Source organism: Rattus norvegicus, chromosome 7 (genome assembly GCF_036323735.1).
Source record: "Rattus norvegicus strain BN/NHsdMcwi chromosome 7, GRCr8, whole genome shotgun sequence".
NCBI lineage: Eukaryota > Metazoa > Chordata > Mammalia > Rodentia > Muridae > Rattus > Rattus norvegicus.
In genome coordinates, this window is record NC_086025.1 from 130,701,661 (window position 1) to 130,722,752 (window position 21,092).

Here is a 21,092-nt window from a genome sequence, read left to right on the forward strand (position 1 = left end):
CAGACCCTGCACTTTTGAGGATCACGAAGCCCCACACAGAGGGGCTTTGGTCTTCTCTGTCGCCTTGTCACATAAACTGCAGACTTTTTTACTCCCATCCTTGTCTTTAATTCTGAACACCCATGTCAGGACATGAGCCTCTAACTCAGTGGCCCCTGCAACTTTAACACAGTTCCTCTTGTTGTGGTGACTTCCGAACATAAAATTATTTCACTGCTACTTCCTAAGTGTCGTTCTGTGAGTCCCCAGAGCACATACCAGAGAAATGAACACAGAGTACAAATAACATCAGTCTATCCTTTAACTTAAGCTCTGCTGACTCGACACACGTTACCAGGTTCTTATGAACACAGACAACAAAACTAACACGACGTACTCAGAGGCAGCCTCACCCCCACAAAGCATTATTCTTATATTTAGTCAAACCATTTGGGGTGTTAAAATGACTGAACTAACACAGGACTGTTTAACAGCAAGATCCAGGTTTTCTTAAGCTCTCAAAAGATGAGAAACCATTCTTGGCTAATCAATAAAAGACAATGCTTAAGCTGTGTCTATCCCTTAAATAAGGTTAAATATGCAACCAACATTTTCCTCCTTAGTCACCTTCCTGACATGAAGTCTTCTGAGGAGTGCGAAACTTGAAATAGATTGCGTCCTTAGTTTCAATAAGTGAAATTTGGCTTTCTGTCAATTATAGCGGAACCTATAACTCTGTCACCAATAAAACACACATATCATTATTCATTTTATCACGCACACCTCCGTAACACTCATTATTATGTCAGTATCATGGCAGTATTCCACCTACTGCTTGTCTACACGTGATCTTACTTCAAGAGTAAGGTAGCTCAGTAAGTAAAGGTCCTTGCCCACAAACATGATGACGTAGGTTTGACCCCCAAACCAATGTGGGAGGAAGAGAGAACCAATTTCTGCAACCTGTCCTGACTTCCACACATACCACCCACACACATAAATGTAATACAAAAAATTTAAAATAACATACAATATACTTACACTGTACAATTCTGTTAAAAATGTAAAGATAACACTCACATGATAAACACACGGTATCACATGTACACACGTACACACACACACACACACACACAAACACACACACACACACACACACACACACACACACACACACACTCCTTCTCTCTGCGTTTCACTCTCATTAACTGTAATGAAATTACATTACGGTTTGCTTGGGAATAAACCCCCTGCCGGCTTGGCTCAGCACTGAGCGCTGAAGCACTTCTCTAGCACATGAGAGGTCCTGAATTCTAACCTAGCATCGCTACAAAACAGAGGAGACTAGAAGGAGGGGGAAGATCCGAACAAAGAAGACAGATGACAAAATACCAAATCAACTAAAGTTAACTTTGTTAATTAATTATTTAAAGTTGCAAGCTAAGTGAATTTCATCCTGAAAGTGAAATACAGGCAGAACTTACTTCTGAACCTTGAGGTAGGCCATGGCTCTGTTAGCGGGGAGCAGGGCATTGGTGCTGTCCGCTGCTATCCCACGGGTGTAGCATTCGATTGCTTGCTCGTACTTCCCCTCTTTGAAAAATCCATTGCCCTGTGATTTTGGAGAGAAGTGTGAATATCAAAACATGCTGAACGCTACCCCACTTCAGACCCAAGAGAAAACTCTGATATTAAGTTCTACACATTCTCACTGCTAAGGAGCGAGACAGGGACAGCCCAGTGCAGGGCATGCTCCTGAGCAATCACGAGGACCTGGATTCTGGTGACCGACCCAGGGGGGCTCACGCCTGCCTACCCAGCAGGTCTAGCCCATTAACCTCCAAGTTCAGAAGAGATCATGGCTCAGAAGCAATAACACGACACAGAGTAACAGAACAATGATCTCTGCCCTCACACAATTCTATCCAGCTTCACATACATGTACACACACACACACACACACACACACACACACACACACACACACACACACTTAGAAATACAAAGATAATATCTAGTTTATGAGACTTCTCAAATATATTAGCATGGATTTTTTTTTCTTTTTTTCGGAGCTGGGGACCGAACCCAGGGCCTTCCGCTTGCTAGGCAAGCGCTCTACCACTGAGCTAAATCCCCAACCCCATGGATTTTCTTAAATGACAGTATTCTCTTTTCAGCACAAAAACACTACTATTACTCTAAACTTCATCAGTAACCTACTAATTAAACAGTGAAGGCCCAAACATTACACTAAATCTTCACTTACATTAGAAACTAATCAAAAATACTTGGAGATCTTGCTGGGGTGTGGCTGGCTTAAAGACAGAGAGCTTGCTATCACATGCAAGGCCCTGGCTTTGAGTCTAGCACTCAGAAGCAAGAAGAGGGGAGAGAAGGGAGAGAAGGGGGGGAGAGGAGAGAAGAGCAGAGGAGGGGAGAGGAGGGGAGAGGAGGGAGATAAGAGGAGGGGAAAGGAGGGGAGAGGGGGGAGGGGAGAGGAGGGAGATAAGAGGAGGGGAAGAAGACAGAGTAAGGAAGAAGCAGGAAATAGAGGAGAGAGGGGGAAGCTGTACAAACAGAATTACAAATGCGATTCCCCACCCTCCCATCCCCCCACCCTGGGTGGTTTCTCATTAACTAGGCCATCTCCATCTGAGACAAGTCTCATTAACTAGAGCACCTCAAACTCACCAGGTGGCTGAAGATGGCCCTGCATTTTGGTTCTCCACCCCCTACCTCCCAAGAGCTGCAATTGCAGACGTGCACTAACTTACCCAGCTCCAAGGTCAGTTTGTGTAGAACAGTACTAGATTACACAGCCCACCACTGAATGACAAGAGTATACCTGAATCAACATGGGGTATTTTAAATGTTGAGATTTACCTTTATTTTATGTGTACGGGTGTTTTGCTGCATGCTTGTCTACGTATCATGTGTGTGCCTGATACCCAAGGAGGCCAGAAAAAGGTGTCAGATCCCCTGGAACTGGAATTACGGATGGTTGTGAGTCATTTCATTGTGGGTACTGGGAATCGAACCCAGGTCCTGTGCTCTTAGCTGGTGTGCCATCTCCCAGCTCCAATATAAGTTAAACTATATTGAAAGAGGGCTTCTGTTTATAATCAATCAAATAAATCACAACCAATGATTTCCTAAGTACACCTTAGGAATCCTCTGTGGACCCACAGAAGTCTGTAAGTTCATTAAATTAGGGACTAGCGAGACGGCTCAGCAGTTACTAACACTTGGTGCTTTGCAGAGGCCCTGGTTTGGCTGCACGGCTCACGACCCCCTATACCTCCAGTTATAGGAGCTATAGTCCTTTCTGTCTTCTGAGGGCATCAGGCACGTATGCGGTACATATGCACACATGCAAACAAATGTGCACTTTATGAAATACAAAGTAAATGTGTATCCTTGAACTTTATTTTTTATTTTATTTATTTATTTATTTTTTTGAGACAGGGTTTCTTTGTGTAGCCCTGGCTGGCCTGGAACTCACTCTGTAGACCTGTTTCAGATCCAGTCTCAGAGATCCGACCTGCTTCTGCCTCCAGTGATAAGATTAAATGCATGTGCCGCCATGCCTGACTATAAAGTATAATTAGATCACTTCCTTCCAAAAACATTCGTTAAATCTTCTCAATTGAAAATACAGATGAACTGTAATGTGTCCTACATTAGATGTGTGATTACCTACATATAGTTTATCCCCCAAACCTAACCACTCTCACAATTACTTTACATGTGACTACTCTCATATATTAAGGCAACAGTAACTCAAACATTGAATAAGTAGCCACCAGAGGTTTTAGTATACTTCATTTCCACTTCCTACTAAAATAATGTTTTTGAAGTTAGAGATAGAAATTTAACCAAAATACAAGAAAGCAGGAGTCAGCATCAGCTGGACAGATGCGCAGATCAGAACCCCATTGGATCAGAACCCCTTCAGATCAGACCCCTTCAGATCAGAACCCCTTCAGATCAGACCCCTTCGGATTGGACCCCTTCGGATCGGATGGATGGATTACCAGGTCTTTCTCTGCAATGGCCTTCTGCCTGCCCCGCTGATCTTCATTTGCTTTTCTCTCTCCTTCAGCTGGTTTAATCACGGCAGCAATGTCTTTGGGATGTGAATTTTCCTTCGATGTTAAAGCCTAGGAGACACAGCACTCAGCTAAAATAAAACAAGTAATGCAAGATGCATCTACATTAGACTGGAAATGCAAACTACTTAAATACACTAAAATGTTTGCTACACTCAAATAATTGGAATACTTTGTATTCTAACTCATTCTTTCTACTTGCTAAAGTAAAAACAATGCATATGTCTATACCTAAGACAAATGTAATGCTCTCCGTTTCAGTTAAAACAAGCAGTATCCAGCAAATATAGTTGTATTTACTGAATCTACAAATATGTGCCAAATGTCTACATAGTCCAGTCACTGTCCTAGGTGGTTTTCAAACATAAAATAACGGAGATCACATCACTCAATTTCCCAGATTTACTGTTCCGTTATTACAGGACCTAAACCATCAGCGCACACTGGGAAACTGTTAGGAAGATGAGATTTTAATACAACTCGTGTGCAGTAAATGATATTGTAAATCAGAGATCCCCAATCACGGGCACTTCTTTCACGTGCCAAGATGGCAGGACATCTTCGCAAGGACATTCTTTCACAAGATGACTACAGCTACAGCGTTAAGCAAAGGCGGAGGGACAGGAGACTTCGAGGTCCCCATCAACTTGAGTCTCAGTTGATGACGACTACTGTTTTCCTTTTGACACTGCTCTCGGGCTGGCCTCAAACTCGGGCTCTGCTGCCCCCTCCCAAGTGCTGGGGTTACTGGGGTGATCTGGAAACCACTGTGTGAGCTGTTCTCCTACTGTTGGGAGATTAGTACTTTTACTAACGGCAGCTGACACAGCACAGAGTGACATAATATGTAGGCACTGATCACAGAGATAAGGAGCACAGAGTCAGGGGAGTAACCCAAAGCTGGGCTGGAGGCGTTCAGTGGTTAGAGTCACTCTGCTTACAGAAGACCCAGATTCAGTTCTCAGTACCCACATCAGTGGTCCACAACCACCTATGTGTAACTCCAGTTCCAAAGGATCTAGTGCACTTTAATGAACACACACGCACATAATAGAAAATAAAATAAATCTTAAAATTATCTCCAACTAAAAAAATATTTTTAAAAGAAGGGAAAAAATTTAAAAACAGTCCTTGGAGGAAAAACAAGCAATAGTTTTGGAAATCTCGGCCAACTTTTTTCTTAAAACCACTGTTTTATTTTTATTTTATATAGCAATAAAATTTACGTATAATAAAATGTCTTGATGGAGCTGTAAATAGAATTCAAAGAAAATAAAAATTTAAAGCACCACTTTTCCTAAGTGGGTCAGTCAGCCGATGTGCAAACACGCGTCCCATCAGGGTCAGTATCGCTGCATCCCCTCTGCCTTACCGTCCATGAGGTAAAACCATAACACTTCTGTCTAATTCCAATACCTGGGTGACTGAGGCAGGATGACTGCTTCAAGTTTGAAGCTAGCCTGGGCTATGAATGGTGAAATCCTAAAAAAGAAGTCTATTTGGAGGCAGGGAGCACAGTGGTTTAGAGCACTGGCTGTTCTTCCAGGACCCAAGTTCACTTCCCAGCACTTACACGGCAGCCCTCGATGTCTGTAGCTCTGGTCTCAGAAAATCCAATGATTTTGACTACCACAAGCACCAGGTTCACACAGGCAAAATACTCATACACTTAAAAATAAACTCTTTTGGGGGCTGGAGAGATGGCTCAGTGGTTAAGAGCACTGACTGCTCTTCCAGAGGTCCTGAGTTCAATTCCCAGCAACCACATGGTGGCTCACAACCATCTGTAATGGGATCTGATGCCTTCATCTGGTGTCTGAAGACAGCTACAGTGCACTAATATACATAAATCTTAAATAAATAAATAAATAAATAAATAAATAAATAAATCTCTTTTAAAAATCTAACGTGTGTACAAAATCTAAGCAACAACTTTCACCTTCGTGATATAAAAGTCAAACCTAATGTACTTAAGTGGTTATAATTTACCTGATCAATTTTCCTGAGTTCATTCGTTGCTTCGAAGTTATCTGGTTCCAGTTCTAACACTTTTACATAATCTAAGTGAAACAGAAGAGAGAGTGTTTTTGAAAAGGAGGATAGTTTTACAGCCTGTACAAAACCAGTCAGTAGCTACCTGTGATACCAACTATTCCACGGTAAAGTGAACTAATGTCCGCTACTGAGCTCCTAAACACTTTCTATGCTCCCAGGGCAGATAAAACCCTAACTAAGGAGGTCCTTTCACAAACCATGCTCCACCAGCTCCGGGTGGTTATGCCACCATGAAGCACAGAGCGACATCCACTCAACGTAAGTGTTAGTCATATTTTGTAATTATTACACAAGTCTTGTTATGGGATAACAAGGCGGAATTTACTTATAAATAAACATGCTGTGCTTGTCTCCTGACTCAAACAGCCACCAAGATGACTTCACCTTTATTTGCAGCTGAGAACTGAGAGGTCAGAAGACACGAGTCACCTGCTGTGGCAATGTTCAATGAAGTAAAACTCTGAAATAAAGTCTGACCAGTGGCAAACAATACATTCTTTCCCAAAATAAGGTCTCTTTTACATTTCCAAAAAAAAAAGGGCTGGTGGGTGTAGCAGGTCCAGGTACCGACTGCCAAGCCTCACAACTTGAGTTTGATCCCTGGGCCTCTTCTACCCCGAAGAAGGAGAGAACTGACTCCCTCAAGGTGTTCACTGTCATATGCACGCTTCCACACATACCTGTATTTTTCTAAATTGTACAACAAAAAAATTAAAATTGCCCAAAACTAAAAGGAGCACTACACCGACAGAACTCTCTGTGTACTGTGAGCTAGGTCACTGAAGAGATACCTCAGGGTGGCCTGAGAAGAGCAATACCTTTTCTAGCGTCCTCTAACTTCTGCAGAGCAAATCGAGCAGCACCTCGTCTGGCATAAGCCTTGGTATAACTCCTGCTTAAGGCAATTGCCAAATTACAGTCAGACTCAGCAACAGCAAATCTGCAATTCAAAAAAATTAAAGGGGCGATTTACTTCCCAATTATACAAAATTTTCATCTTCTTTTATTTAATTAAACTTAAAAATAATCTCTTCCTTCACCCTATCCCAGTGCAGGAAACAAAATCCAGGACTTTGCATATTCACTACTGTACATGCTACTATATACTATGCTACTAATTACTATATTCACTACTGTATAGGATACTTTGCATATTCACTACTGTGTAGGATACTCTGTATATTCACTACCATAGAGGATACTCTATATATTCACTACCGTAGAGGATACTATGTATACTCACTACCGTATAGGATACTCTATGTATTCACAACTGTACAGGATACTCTGTGTATTCACAACTGTACAGGATACTATGCATATTCACTACTGTACAGGATACTATATATATATTCACTATAATATGCTACTTCTCAGCACACTCAGTCTATAGAAACAGTGATTCTTCCTTTCTTTCTTCCTTTCCTTCCTTTCTTTCTTTCTTTCTTTCTTTCTTTTTTCCTTCCTTCCTTCCTTCCTTCCTTCCTTCCTTCCTTTCTTTCTTTCTTTCTTTCTTTCTTTCTTTCTTTCTTTCTTTCTTTCTTTCTTTCGAGACAGGGTCTCATTATATAACCCTAGGTGGCCTAACCTGGAATTCAACATGTAAACCAGGCTTCCTTGAATCCCCAAACTCACAGAGATCTGCCTACCTCTGCCTCCTGAGTGCTGGGATTAAAGGTGTGTGCCACCACGTCAGGCAATTTCTGTTTTGTGGGATTTCAAGAGTCTATAAGAAAAGAAGAGACAAGCTACAAAACTGTCAGAAGACAGTTGTTATAAGCAAATGTTTAGCTGCTCATGGCGCAGCACTTGGGAAGCAGATGCAGATAGATCTCTAAGTTCGAGGCCAGCCTGGTCTAAAGAGCTAGTTCTAGGAAAACCAGAACTTCACAGAGAAACTCTGTCTCAAAAAACCAAAACACATAAATAAACAAATGTCAAAGAGTTACGTTTCTAGAATAATGAACTTTTAAAAATCAATATACAGTTAATAGGAAATGGGGATTATAAAACAGCATTTTACAGGGAAAAAATTTAAAACATGACTGCATATATAAAGAGATGTCCAACTTCACTAATAGCTTAAAGAGTACATAGGCTAAGCCAGGCATGATGGTACATGAACACCTTTAATCCGGCAAGCAGGAGACAGAGGCAGGAAGATCTCTGTGAGGCCAGCCAGGTCTACACAGTTAGGAGCACAGAATAAAAACTTGTCTCAAAAAAAAAAATGAAAGAAAAAGAAAGAAAAGAGAAAACTCAAAAAGCAATACCACTTCTATTTCTAAATAACTAAACCAGCAAGAATGTCTTCCTTCTCAATGTCTGTCTTTTAGAAATTCCCACACTAGGTCAGCTCACGTGCATGTAATGTCCCCATTATTAAATGTGCACATAAGAGCTGGCAGAATGTAAAGATAAGGAAATACTGGAATATAATCAAGTTTATCATAGAAAGGTCTGCAGAGTAAATAGCAAATGCAGTTTTCTGAACAATACGAAGAAATTAACAGCTAAAAACGTAACAAATTAGTTTTCTCTTCTCTTTTTCCCTCCCTCCTTCCCTCTCTCTGGCTCTCCCTAGTGCCGGGAGTGAACACAGGCTACAAACACGCTTGCTACAAACACGCTTGCTCGTCAGTAATCCTCAGCCTTCAGCCACAACAGCTTTTTTCTCTCTGTTTAATGAATCAGGTAAAGACCATCACTTCCTGACTTTCGTGGGAGAACTCTGAGCACTAGGTCTGAGCCCCAAATGCTTACACTGAAATAAATAAACTACTCCGTAAGGAATAGCCTACAAGAATTTGCAGAGTAAATGAAGTGAGGTGTGCTTTCCATCTCCTTTGCAGTTTCCCACAGCCGTTTGAAAACTGACCTCCAGGCAGGCAGGCCGGTGCTGCCTGTGACCACAGTGGGGAGGCGGAGGCAGGTGGACCTCGGCTCTACAGAGTCCCCACAGCATGGGCTACAGAATGAGTGAAGCTTATCTCAAACGAAGCAAACAAACAAAACAAAAAGCAAAGCAAGCAGGAAGAAGCCCAAGTGCAGACGCACAGGACCACTCGCACACGCACGGCCCTCACTTTTTCAGTCTAAAGTAGGCAGATGCTCTGTTTGTTGGCAACACAGGGTTGTAGGGATCGGCATCCATGCCTTTCGTGTAGCATTCAATGGCTTCGTCATATTTCCCTTGCTTGAAGTACTTGTTGCCCTGAAAGAAAAGAGAATCAACACGGGAACAATGCAAGCGCTCTGTCAGAAGACTGAGGCGTCAGGGCGGCTTCCCCTGACAGGGTGGCACTACAGTCTAACCTGAAAGGGAAGCGGAGCCTTGAAGAGCCACTGAGCACACAGGGCTAAATGTCCAGTATTTTAGATTCTGCTCCCAGGCTGGCTCAGTTCCAGGGGACAACAGGACACCTGCTGAGTGTCCTAAAGCTCCATCAAGTCACCTGACTTCAGAGAGAGGTCACAGAGCTTTCAGGGCCGGACTGTAACCGTGCACTCTACAATGAGGAGTCAGCACCAAGAACCATGCCCTCAAGCGTCTACAGGAAGCCATGTCATCAACAAACCTTGATGTATGCCGAAAGATGCCCCAGTGATGAAACACTAAGAGAGTCAAGAGACCATAACTTAAAGAAAAAAACAATTTTCTTTTTTTGTCCACCTGTTTGGGTGGCCAAACACCCAGGAGGAAGTACAGCTAAAAAGCAATGATTGGTAATAGTAGGAGCCAACGTGATAGACTGCCATCTGGGCCCTTACAGCCGTCCCCATTAGCCCTAAGTGTGGGATGCTAACGTCAGTAGCACCCAGAGCAACACTCCAGCACTGGAGCGGTCCTCTCCATCTCTGCCTCTCAGTGCTCACTGCCTTCCCTCACATCTGGGCGTGCCCCACCGGCTCCCTTCAAGGCGCTGTCGGATGTGTCAGGGAGTGTGAGTTGAAGCCGTTCTCTAGTTTATCCCACTTCTCAGGCAGTTCTTAGGTTTGCCGGTGTTCCGTTTGATACGTAACCATCACTATGTTCCGTTTAGTCCACAGGCTCTCGGTTAAAGATGATAAAACACGGGGACCAGAAACCTGTGGCTCTCGCTGCTCTGCTGAGAGCCAGCCAGTGTGTCCTAGTCCTCTGCCACTGCCAGATGCTCCTGTCACTTTAGTGATTCACCAACATCACAGTTCTCAGGACCACGGGCCCTGCTCCTCTGAGTCCTGATCTCAGGAACAGCAACTCTCCACGTGCTTCTTTAGTTTCATACAGTTTGATGTCTCAAGTAATGACATCCCTCCTCTAGTCTGCCTTCAAATGACAACCCACCAGGCTACAAGCTCAGGTCCTCTAGGTCCCACTTAAGAAACACAAGCTACACTTCTGGTCCCTGCAGAAAGAAATCCCCATGCCCTGCTCAGCACCAGAAACCCTGAGGATTAGGGAATTAAAGTCTCACAGGGTCAAACTAAGGCAGGACAGAAAGACAGGAAATTATTGATACATGAGGATACAGAACCTTTTACCCCAGAGTCTCTGATTAAGAGATATTTTTGGGGGTTGGGGATTTAGCTCAGTGGTAGAGCGCTTGCCTAGCAAGCACAAGGCCCTGGGTTCGGTCCCCAGCTCTGAAGGAAAAAAAAAAAGAGAGAGATATTTTTGCTGGCTGAGAGGCAAAAATTCTAGGATAATTAACATTTGCTGTGAAGGTTGCTAACATAAAAATAGTATCTCCTCTGTTAAAATGGCGAAGGCCTACACTTTAAGTCTGAGTGTATATGACCTTGGATGGGGTCTGATCCCTTCCCTAGACGGGATTCAATACAGGGGCTGCCTCGTAGATTCCCTGAGCATCACTAGTAGTTAACTACTACAGTGTTACCGACCACTACTCTGCTTACAGTGGGGATGCCTACCTGCATCCCTGCGTGGTCCACTCTCTCTCCTCAACAGCACCTCATCAGGGGCCCCTCTGGAACCACCTTGCCATTCATTCAAGGTTCTTAGGAATCCTTCAAAGACACCTTTCCATACCTTCCAATGCACCGAACCCCACATCTGTTAAGCATAACCAGGTTCTGGACTGTGTCTTTCCTCCAACTATCACCCACTCATTTCGTTTCTTCCTCTGCCACATGATCCCAGGTGCTGTCCAAGCACTTGGAATCAAGTCACTAAACACCAACCGCTGAGGGTCAGCCACACTCTGTCCCCTCTGAACAGCTAACAAAGTGAGTTACAAAAAGCTTAAAGAACTGGTCCCAGATTAGAACCAGGTAGTTAATCTGGCTCTAAAGAGTAGGCTCCAGGCTGCACTGCCTCTCAGTGAGGAGACAGCCAGCCACTAACAACTTTAGTGTGAAGATCTCCAGAACAAAGCTAAGAGTTTTAAAATCCACTTGATTTGATGCACAGCCTTCCTCCCTGAAGGAACCCAAAACTAACCTAAAGTACCTTTTCTTTTAGAACAAGAGCCTTCTGGGAATCCACACGAACACCGTCTTCGTCCGACTCTGACTCCTGGGACACAGAATCGTGGGTGCTGTCTTCTTTATCAAGCTCATCAAGAATACTGTCCTGCAAGATGAGCAGAGCAGTGTCCACAATCACCCTCGATGGGGCTTGAACTATTAGGACATGGATGGAAGCCAAATCACCTGCTACAGTTAGGTGCCAGAGTCGGGTGTGCACCACCACATCCAGCTCTGACACGATACCTTAAAAAAGTATTTTAGTGGTATGTGTGAGAGAGAGGCTGAGACAGTGAGACAGAGAGAGAGGGAGAGGGTGACAGGGAGGGAGAGAGGCAGGGAGGGAAGGAGGGTGGAAGGGAGGGAGGGAGGGAGGGAGCACACATACACATGTCTGGGCACAGGCATGTGCACACATATACAGATGTCTGTGGAAGTGAGAAGGGGGAGTCAGATCCCCTGGAACTGGAATTACAGTTGTGAGCTTCCAGTAGGCGCCGGGTAGGAGCCGGGTAGGTGCAGGGTAGGTGTGGGGTAGGTGCCGGGTAGGAGCCGGGTAGGTGCCCATGCCCTCTGCATGAGCAGCCAGTGCCCTTAACGGCCAGGCCATCTCTCTAGCCCTACCCACCACTGTTTAAAAGGTTACACTGTGAGTGACATCCTCCATATCAAGCAGCTGACACTTTGGGCACTCAGCTGCATTCCACTCCGCACACAGATCGAGCCAGCTGCGTTAGCTGATGGCGTGCACCCCATGAACCCTATGGAGTAGGACAGAAGACTTTTACCTGAGTGTCCTGCTCCCTCCCACCAGGCTAGTCTGCACATGGGGAAGGGACAAGAGTGTTCAGAGGTAAGAGACTAGAGGGGGGCTCCATCTATGTGACTATGGGGACATCCTCGTCATTGCTGGATAAGGCTTTCCAGATACAGCTGGCTTGGAGAGAAATATTGTACAGCCCTGTAAGGAACTCTTCTCTAAAGGAAGCCACAACATTCCTGAATGCCCAGAGCAAACTCTGGCAGAATTGTGCCTTGGTTGTCATCTGGTCCTTGTTTTACATCTTCCACCAAAGGAAGAATTTTAACAGCACAGTAAATAAATCGTTTTAAAACACAGACAAAAGACCAGGCATGGTAGTGTATGCTTTCAAACCCAACACCCGGCAGGAAGCAGCAGGCAGACTTCTGTGAGTTACAGGCCAGCCTGGTCTAAAAGAAATGAGAGGAAAAGAAAAGAGAAGAAGAGAGAAAAAGAAAAGGGAAGCAAGAAGGTAAATAAATGTGACTGGAGAGGTGGTTCAGCCATTAAGAGTGTTTCCTGCTCCTGCAGAGGACTGACCCAGGTTTAACCCAGCACCAAAGCTCACAACTACCTGTAACTCCAGTCCCAGATCTGAGCCCTCTGCTGGCCTCCACACAAGGGTGGGTATACTTACATACAAGCACAGAGAACACTCACTCACACACTTAAAACTAAGTAAGTCTTCTTAAAACAAAACACCAAAAAGACATGTATGCTCTAAATGGGGTTGTCCCTTCTCTCCCTCAACATACACACCTCTACCACACAGCATGCACACCTCTAACCACACCACTTTAAGAAGTATGAGTCCAGAATAAGGTAGGGCGATTGGCCAGTAGGTTCCCTTCACAGGCTAATGTGCCAGTGGCTTTTTTAGGAGCTTTGGGAAAAGTTCTGAGGCAGAGGCTGTCCAATCACCGCATGTGTCTATGGGAGATAGAACTTGCGAAGTACAGAGTCTATCTCAGATCCAGGAAAGTGGAGCCTTCTACTGGCCTACTTGTGCTGGTTAGGTGCGATTGTTCTCGTTAACCACACAGGGTAGGACCCTCTATGTAGCACCACTCCTGGGCACGTGCTCCAGGGCTGTATAAGAAAGCAGGCTGAGCAAGCGTGCAGAAGCAAGTCAGTAGGCTGTGTTCCTCTCTGCTTCAGTTTCCTCTCCAGGGTCTGGTTGCGCTCCTGTTCTGCTTCCTCTGATGATGGAGTCTCTAACCTGTACGACATGATAAGCCTTTTCCTGCTCGAACAGCTTTTGGTGTTTATTACAGTGATGGAGAAACACGTTAGGACAGCTACTTTCAGCTGACATGGCAGTGCACACCTGTCTGTAATGCAGCGCTCCTGAGGGAGAAGTAAGCTAGCTCAAAGCTAGCCTGGACTAAATAGGAACCCCTTTCCCACCATGACAAAAAGGGGGAAAGAAAACGTAGGTCCTAAGGACACTGTTGTTTTTCATGTCACCTGTGACTAGTAGCTAACTCCAAGAAATTTTTATCTAACTACTTAAAAGTTAGATAAACTAGTTAAATATCTAGATATTTATGTAACTATATCTAGTTACATAACTAGATAAACTTACCACATCAAGTTTTGCCCAGGCATCATAATCGAAAGATTTTATTCTGTTTTTTGTGTTTTCTTCTTTGGTTTTTTTGGAAGAATCTTTAGTTTTACGTTTCTTCTTTTTCCTAAAACTCCCATTTCGAATAGGAGGTAAATTCTAGACAGGAGAACAGGGGTAGGGAAAGGCAAAAAATTTAAAAAAGCTTTGGCATTTTGCTCTGTTACTTCTGTATAACACAATGTTTGAAATATTTTCTTTTTTCCTTTTGGTTTTTCTGAGACAGGGTTTCTCTCTGGCTGTCCTGGAACTCACTCTGTAGACCAGGCTGGCTTCCAAACTCAGAGCCTGCCTCTGCCTCCTGAGCTGGGGTTAAAGGTGTGCACCACCACCACCTGGCACTAAATAATTTTTCAAATAAGAAATTCTTTTTTCAATTTAATTTTCAAGCGATTCATTTTATAATATTGATTATGGGGACTAGAGACACAGCTCGATGAATAAGAGCACTTGCCACGCAAGCGAAAGGTCCTGAGTTTGACTCCCCAACACCCAGGTGAAAGCCAGGCATGGCCACACACCCTGTAATCCCAGTGGGAGACAGAAACAAGCAGATCGCAGGAGCTCCCGAGCCAGTCAGCCTACAGTGTGTCAGTTCACTGAAAGACCTTGTCTCCAAACATGAGGTGCTGAGCACCAGAGGAAGACACCTCTATCGGGCACATGGCACAAGTGCACACATGCATAAGTGCACACGTGTGGGCATATACCCTCTCCACAGACCCCCCCAAAAAAGCAGTAATTAAGTCTTTAAGTTCAGTTCATTATCTGATGAACACTGCAAGTTGTTCAGTCACAAGAAAAGTATTGACTTGAGATCTGAATTTTGCTTTTAAATTTACAACTATAAATTAAAAAACTACCTGATTTTCAGTTAGTATGGTGAATGAATGAGCGGACAAGTTCAAAGGCAACCTGGCATGCCTCCAGGGGCTAAATATGACATAAAAACCTAGCCAGGTTTCAACGCCCTGGCTTAGTAAGAATAGTGCAACCTGAGTCTGACCTGCATTTTAAGGCCAATACTGCTTATAAATTATGAAATACGTGATTACATTATTTTCAGATATGATAAGCCTACATGTTTTAAGGTTATTTATTTACTTTACCATCCTTTCGGTAAATACCCACCAGACTTAGAGGATCTTACGATAGGCTAACACACAATTATTCAAAGCTTAGTGAGAAGCAAGATCTCTGAAAAATGTTTACAATTATGCAAACCACTCTAATCTCAGCATTTTTTATGTCTTTGTTAACAAGATCTTATATAGCCCAGGCTAGACTCAAACTGGTTCCTCCTTGTAGCTCTGGCTGTCCAGGAACTTGCTCTATTGACCAGGCTGGCCTCAAACTTAAGAGACCCGCCTGCTTCTGCCTCCCAAGCGCTGGGATAAAAGGCGTGAGCCATTACCACCTAACTTAAACTCTAGATCCTTCTGCCTCCACCGCCACTCATCCCCCCTCCCCCGACTACTAGGACGGCAGGCAGCTTCAGGACTTCACAACATTTTACAGGGCCATGCTTTACTTTAAAATATGTTTCTAGAGTTTAAATTTAACGATAACATGGCTCGGCAGGCCAACCTGCTTGCTGCAAAGCCTGTTGACTCAAGTTCGAGTCCTGGAGCCCACAAGAGAGAGTCAACCCCAGGGAGTCGGCCTTTGACTTGCACTCACACACTGTGGCCTGCTGGTTCGTGTGCACACACCTTGTACGTGCACACCCCAATGGCAGGCAGGTTCTGCTGCACACGAGCAGGGACCCTCCGCTTACCTCCTCGGGAACGCCACTCTGCCTTCTGAGCTCCAGATCCTTCTGCCTCATAGTCTTTTCCCAGTGCTCCAAGTCCCTCATGAAATCCTGCAGTTCCTCCGCATTGTGCTTCACCTGGAGCTGCAGTTCAACCGCCTTACTTGTCGAGGTCATCGCGCCCTGCAAACTCGGGAGCACACAAGGTTTCGAGAATCAGGGCGGCAGGTGCTTCTATTTAAGACGGGGGTGCATCCCTATAAAACCATCGCCACTTAAACGCACTGTTAAGTGGAAAAACTGCATTTAAACCTGGTGTGACAGTACACGTCTGTAAGCCCAATAGTATCAAAAAGGTTCAAGGTCAGAGCAGGCCAATCAAGTGAGGAGTGGGGAGGAAAAGGGAGCAGAGAGAACTCCGAGGGACAAGGAGAAGTCAGAAGTAGACATGGGACAGCCCGTAACACACCAGGCCAGGGAGTATTAGCCGACATTCTAAAAGCCACGTAAAGGTATTGGCTGATATAAAAATAACCTGATGACTGATTAGGTTGAGACACTGGGAAGGAGAGAAAGATCTAGAACAGTGTTCTAGATCTCTGCTTGGTAGAAATTGGTAATATGATATTAAGTCAAGAATTCCAATTCTGAGGGGCTGGAAAGGTGACTCCTGACTAAAGTGCTCCCCGCTTGAGCCTGACAATGTAAGGCTTGGTGGTACCCACACAATCCCTGGTAAACTCACAATGGTGCAAAGGGAAAACTGACTCCACAAAGTTGTCCTCGGATATGTGTGACACCTGCATGCACCATCACACATCACATACACATACAGTAAAAATAAAATTTTGAAAAAAAAGTAGTGTCAGGCAGTGTCAATATTTGGTTATACGCATGCATTTCATTCATAAACAAATCTAGCATAATGCTTTGCTCCACACAAACTCGTACACACGCAAAACGAAACCCTTTAAACGCTGCACGCCTTCAAACCCAGCACTCCGGAGGGAGGCAGAGGCATGGGTTCGAAGCCAGCCTGCTCTACTACACAGCGAATTGCAGGGCAGCCTGGGCTACAGAGAAACCCTGTCTCTAACCAAAGAAACAAACACAAACAGACCGTGAGATGCTGTAGGGGCGACAGCTCTCCTTCCATTCACCTACCACCCCTGGGTCTTTAGGCAGCCCAAGCTGACAGGACGGGGTTCGTTCCGCAGGCAACCAGGTACTTCCAGAGCCTGGGGAAACACTTTCACGGCCCGTATCCAAGGCAAGCCTGCACACCCTGGCCTGAAGGAGGCGGCTGGTCCTCGGCCCTCTCGGGACTGTGGCTCTGGAGGTCCGGCTACCGCAGATGGCCCGAGTCCGGATGCAGAGCCAGCTCAGGCCGAACCCTGGGCGGCGCGCGGAGATCGCACTCGGGAACGGGCCCACCGCTGTTCCCGGCCCGGCCCCGCACCCCAAGCGCCCCTGCAGCTGGCAGTAACGGCAAAACCTGCTCACCCGCCACAGCCGCCACCACCCTTACCGGCTCCAGGGAGACGCACGGCGTCCTACACCACCGCCGGAGGTCTGCGCCTTCCCACAAGGCCCCGCGCTCCGCTCGAGCGTGCGCAGAAGGTTCGGCTCCCGCGCCCCGGTGCTCTGGCACAGCTTGCGGCGGTTGTAGACTGATGCTTTAACCTCTTCTAAACTACCCCTGAGGGTTCCCAAAAGTGCGCCTATCCTGACGTATTCTGACCTCCAAAGCATAAAGTCCTTGACTCCCCTCGATTGTGTCTCTGATAACTGCCCTACTTTTCACTAACGAGATGTCTGTAGCCTCTGAGGATCCTAGGAGGAAGTTACTGTAACTTCTAAGAAATGTCTACGCTGGTAACTCTGCTGTTTTCCCTCTAAGTCTTGTATGTAGCTGTTGGTCTTCCTGTGCTTTTTTTGCTACTAACCTTTTTCCTTTTCTAAGAGTATCTGTGGATCTCAGGTTTGTTTCGGTCTTTAGATAGACCCTGGCTTATCTAAAAGAAAGACTTTGAAATTTGTAACACTTGCTTCTACTTCCTTTCCGAGTGAACTTTTCCTGCTGTAACAACTTTATTGTACAATGCAACAAGTATAATTTTTAAAGTGCACGAACCAATCTTTTCAAATTGAATGGAAAACATATCGTCTCAAAGTAAGATGAGTTATTAATTCACAAGTTTGACAACTTTCGAATCACACGAGACAGGAGTGCATGCGCGTGTCCCACACATGCTGATCTATGAATCTTAACCTAGAGGTTTGAGATAATTAATCTGCGATCCAACTTCAGCATCAGTCGTTTTCAAAGCTCGGGGTACAGCTGTGCAGTTCAAGCTGAGAACCCCTAATCTACCTTCCAGTCGATGAAAAGCCGCTCTGGGGTCTTTCCTTACAACGTCATCAGGATCTCACTGAGTGACAGGCTGTCTTTTTAAGTTCATTTAAAAGTAAAGATCAGAAGCTGGAGAGAAGTCTCTATGGTTAAGAATACTGTTTCCCCTTGCAAAAAAAACTTGGGTCCCCAGCGCCCACATGGCAACCCACAACTCAGTAACTGCAATTCCGGAGGATCTGATGCCCTCTCCTGGCCTCTGTTAGCACCAGGCATGCGTGAGGTGTGCATACATACATGCAAGCAAGCACTTATACATAAAAACAAGTATTTATTAAAATAAAGAGCATTAAATATTTTCTGATTGTATTGTGTTGTAGATAAACCAGCTTGTAGCAAAGTGTAACCAAGGCTGGTGTTAGATTCATAATTCTCCTGCCTCTGCCTCAGTAGCAAATCCTTCCATGTGTAAACCACTACACACAGCAGGAGCCATTACAGAGAAAACTAGGTTTAAAAACTTGTTTTAATGTGGCTTGACGATAGGGTACACCTTTAATCTTAGCACTGAGGAAGCAGAAGCAGGTAGATCGCTGTAAGTTCAGGGTCTACATACCAAGTTCCTTGTGAACCAGAGTCATGTGATGATACCCAGTCTAAAATAAATAAAAATCGGGCTGGAGAGATGGCTCACCAGGTAAGAGCACTGCTCTTCCAAAGAACCTGGATTTGATTCCCAGAGGTGGATCATAGCTGAGTGTAACTCTGGTTCCCAGAGGACTGACATCCTGGGGCACCAGGCACACCTGTGGAGCACAGACTACGTGAAGGCAAAACACTCGTACACATAAGATAAAGTTTAAAATATGTTTTATTTAAAAAAATAAATAAAAATTTAAAAGAGTCTTGGTGTGTCTAAATTAAGTAAAATTCTATTTAAAATAGATATTGACATTCACAGGAAAGCAACTACATTTGCTGTCTTACTTTTGGGCAGGGTTGATTGGGAAGGTATACACAGGGGCCTAACCAGCTGCTCTATTAAAATCCCAGAGCACCCTTGGGTGGTGAATCCTTCCCCTTCCCCAATGTGTGTACTGAATACAATCAAAGGGAGAAACATTGTAACTAGATGATCTCTGCTCTGTCATTGCTTCCCAACTTTGAGATACTATTCTTCCCACTTGTGACAGTCGCGCCCCAGCCCCACACTCCCATCCCCCACCCCCGTGAGCTCAGACAAGACCATCTTCTCTTTAGACGGTACACCTCTCCCCTTCTATTTGAATAGGCTCCTGTAAAACAGACAATCATCTCTCCACCCCCATAAATAAACTGTAGTCAGCTCGACTGAATTTATCGTTAATCTCTTTATGTGATGTACATGTTGAAATTATAATGGTCAGTGGAAATAAATATAAATGTTTATTTTTTAAACAAATTTTTAAAGATCTATTTGTTGTATTTATTATATAAGTACACTGAGGTTCTCTTCAGACACACCAGAAGAGGGCATCAGATCTCATTACAGATGGTTGTGAGCCACTATGTGGTGGCTGGGATTTGAACTCAGGACCTCTAGAAGAGCAGTCAGTGCTCTTAACCGCTAAGCCACCTCTCCAGCATCGTATTTACTTATCACTGTGAAAGTGAAATGCTGCAGTGACTACTGTGAATGCTGTTGATTTCATGTCTGGACTTGTGAGTTCTTTCAAACAGTTAAATGTGGAAGGATTCGGACAAGTCTTTTGAGTCTTAAGAAAGGATGTATTAATTAACTTCTTTGTTTACTGGTTGGGTTTGGTGTTTTTTGTCTTTTGGATTTTGTTGTTCCTCAGAAAGACTCTTACTGTGTACCCCAGGCTTGCTTATCTTAACCCAGGCTTGCTCGTCTTAAACTTGTAATTTTCCTGCCTCAGTGATGCACACACACGGCATTCACTCACACAAACTCAGTCCTGCAGAGAACTAGGGTTAGAGAGATCATCCTCCATGACCAGCTCCTAAGTGCCCTTACAAAGACAACGTGTGAGTCTTGGAACTCTGCACCCTTTGGCTGTATGTGAAAGAAAGCCTGAAATCAAAATAATTTAAACATGACAAGAGATGTTTCTCTTTAAAAAAAAGAAAAAGAAAAAGACTTATTTTTCAGAGTGTCCGTGTGAGTGCTTGCATGTACAAATGTCTACCATATGAGGATCTGGTGTCTGTGGAGACCAGAAGAGGGTATCCAATTGGAACTGGAGTTTCAAGCGGTTGTGAGTTCCCTGGTGTGGGTGCTGGGAACTGAACTCATGTCCTCTGCAAGAGTATCAAAAGTTCTTAACTGCTGAACCAGCTCTCTAGCCCTACTATTTCTCTCTTACATAAGACCAGATATAAACAATCCAGGACTGGTATGATAGCCAGTATCAGATATAGGGTCCTACTAACTCCTCTCTCTCTCTCTCTCTCTCTCTCTCTCTCTCTCTCTCTCTCTCTCTGTCTCTGTGTGTGTGTCTCTATCTCTCTGTTTCTGTCTCTATCTCTCTGTTTCTGTTTCTGTGTGTCTATTTGTCTGTCTGTCTCTGTCTCTGTCTCTCTGTCTCTCTCTGTCTCTTTCTCTCTGTCTCTCTCTCTCTCTCTCTCTCTCTCTCTCTCTCTCCCTCTCATAGTTTTTACTCACAGTACAACCTCAAGCTCCAGCAATCTTGTTTAGTATCCAACCAGCACGGAGGGACAAAAACCTGAACAGTACAACCCTCTGCTTGTTAAGGCTTCTTCCCTAGGGGATGGAGAGGTAGGTTGACAGTTAAGAGTGCTTGCTGCTCTTTGAGAGAACCAGAGCTCTGTTCCCAGCACCCACAGCCGAGCTAAGGAACTCACAACCACCTGTAATTGCAACTCACTTGCACCCAAGTGGCCTTCACTCCCACAGATACAAACACATACACATAAGTAAAAAT

General features: G+C 44.6%; 1 protein-coding gene across 8 annotated transcripts in view; it reads right to left on the bottom strand.

Moving 5' to 3' along the window:
* Rpap3 (RNA polymerase II associated protein 3) overlaps window positions 1–17,751 on the bottom strand; it is a 29,489-nt gene extending 11,738 nt beyond the window's left edge. For 2 of the 8 annotated variants that reach the window (XM_063263372.1, XM_017594784.3), the window contains exons 1-9: window positions 17,323–17,751; window positions 15,819–15,977; window positions 14,000–14,140; window positions 11,596–11,718; window positions 9,230–9,357; window positions 6,962–7,083; window positions 6,078–6,148; window positions 4,014–4,139; window positions 1,464–1,591 (exon numbers count right to left, since the gene is read on the bottom strand). In XM_063263372.1, the coding sequence (XP_063119442.1) occupies window positions 1,464–1,591; window positions 4,014–4,139; window positions 6,078–6,148; window positions 6,962–7,083; window positions 9,230–9,357; window positions 11,596–11,718; window positions 14,000–14,140; window positions 15,819–15,971 (992 nt within the window). In that variant the 5' untranslated portion in view covers window positions 15,972–15,977; window positions 17,323–17,751. Of the gene's footprint in view, window positions 1–1,463; window positions 1,592–4,013; window positions 4,140–6,077; window positions 6,149–6,961; window positions 7,084–9,229; window positions 9,358–11,586; window positions 11,720–13,999; window positions 14,141–15,818; window positions 15,991–16,914 lie in introns of those variants that run through there. The other 6 variants (XM_063263371.1, XM_017594782.3, XM_017594785.3 and 3 more) reach the window with 5 other exon arrangements.
* Window positions 17,752–21,092: the final 3,341 nt, after the last annotated feature.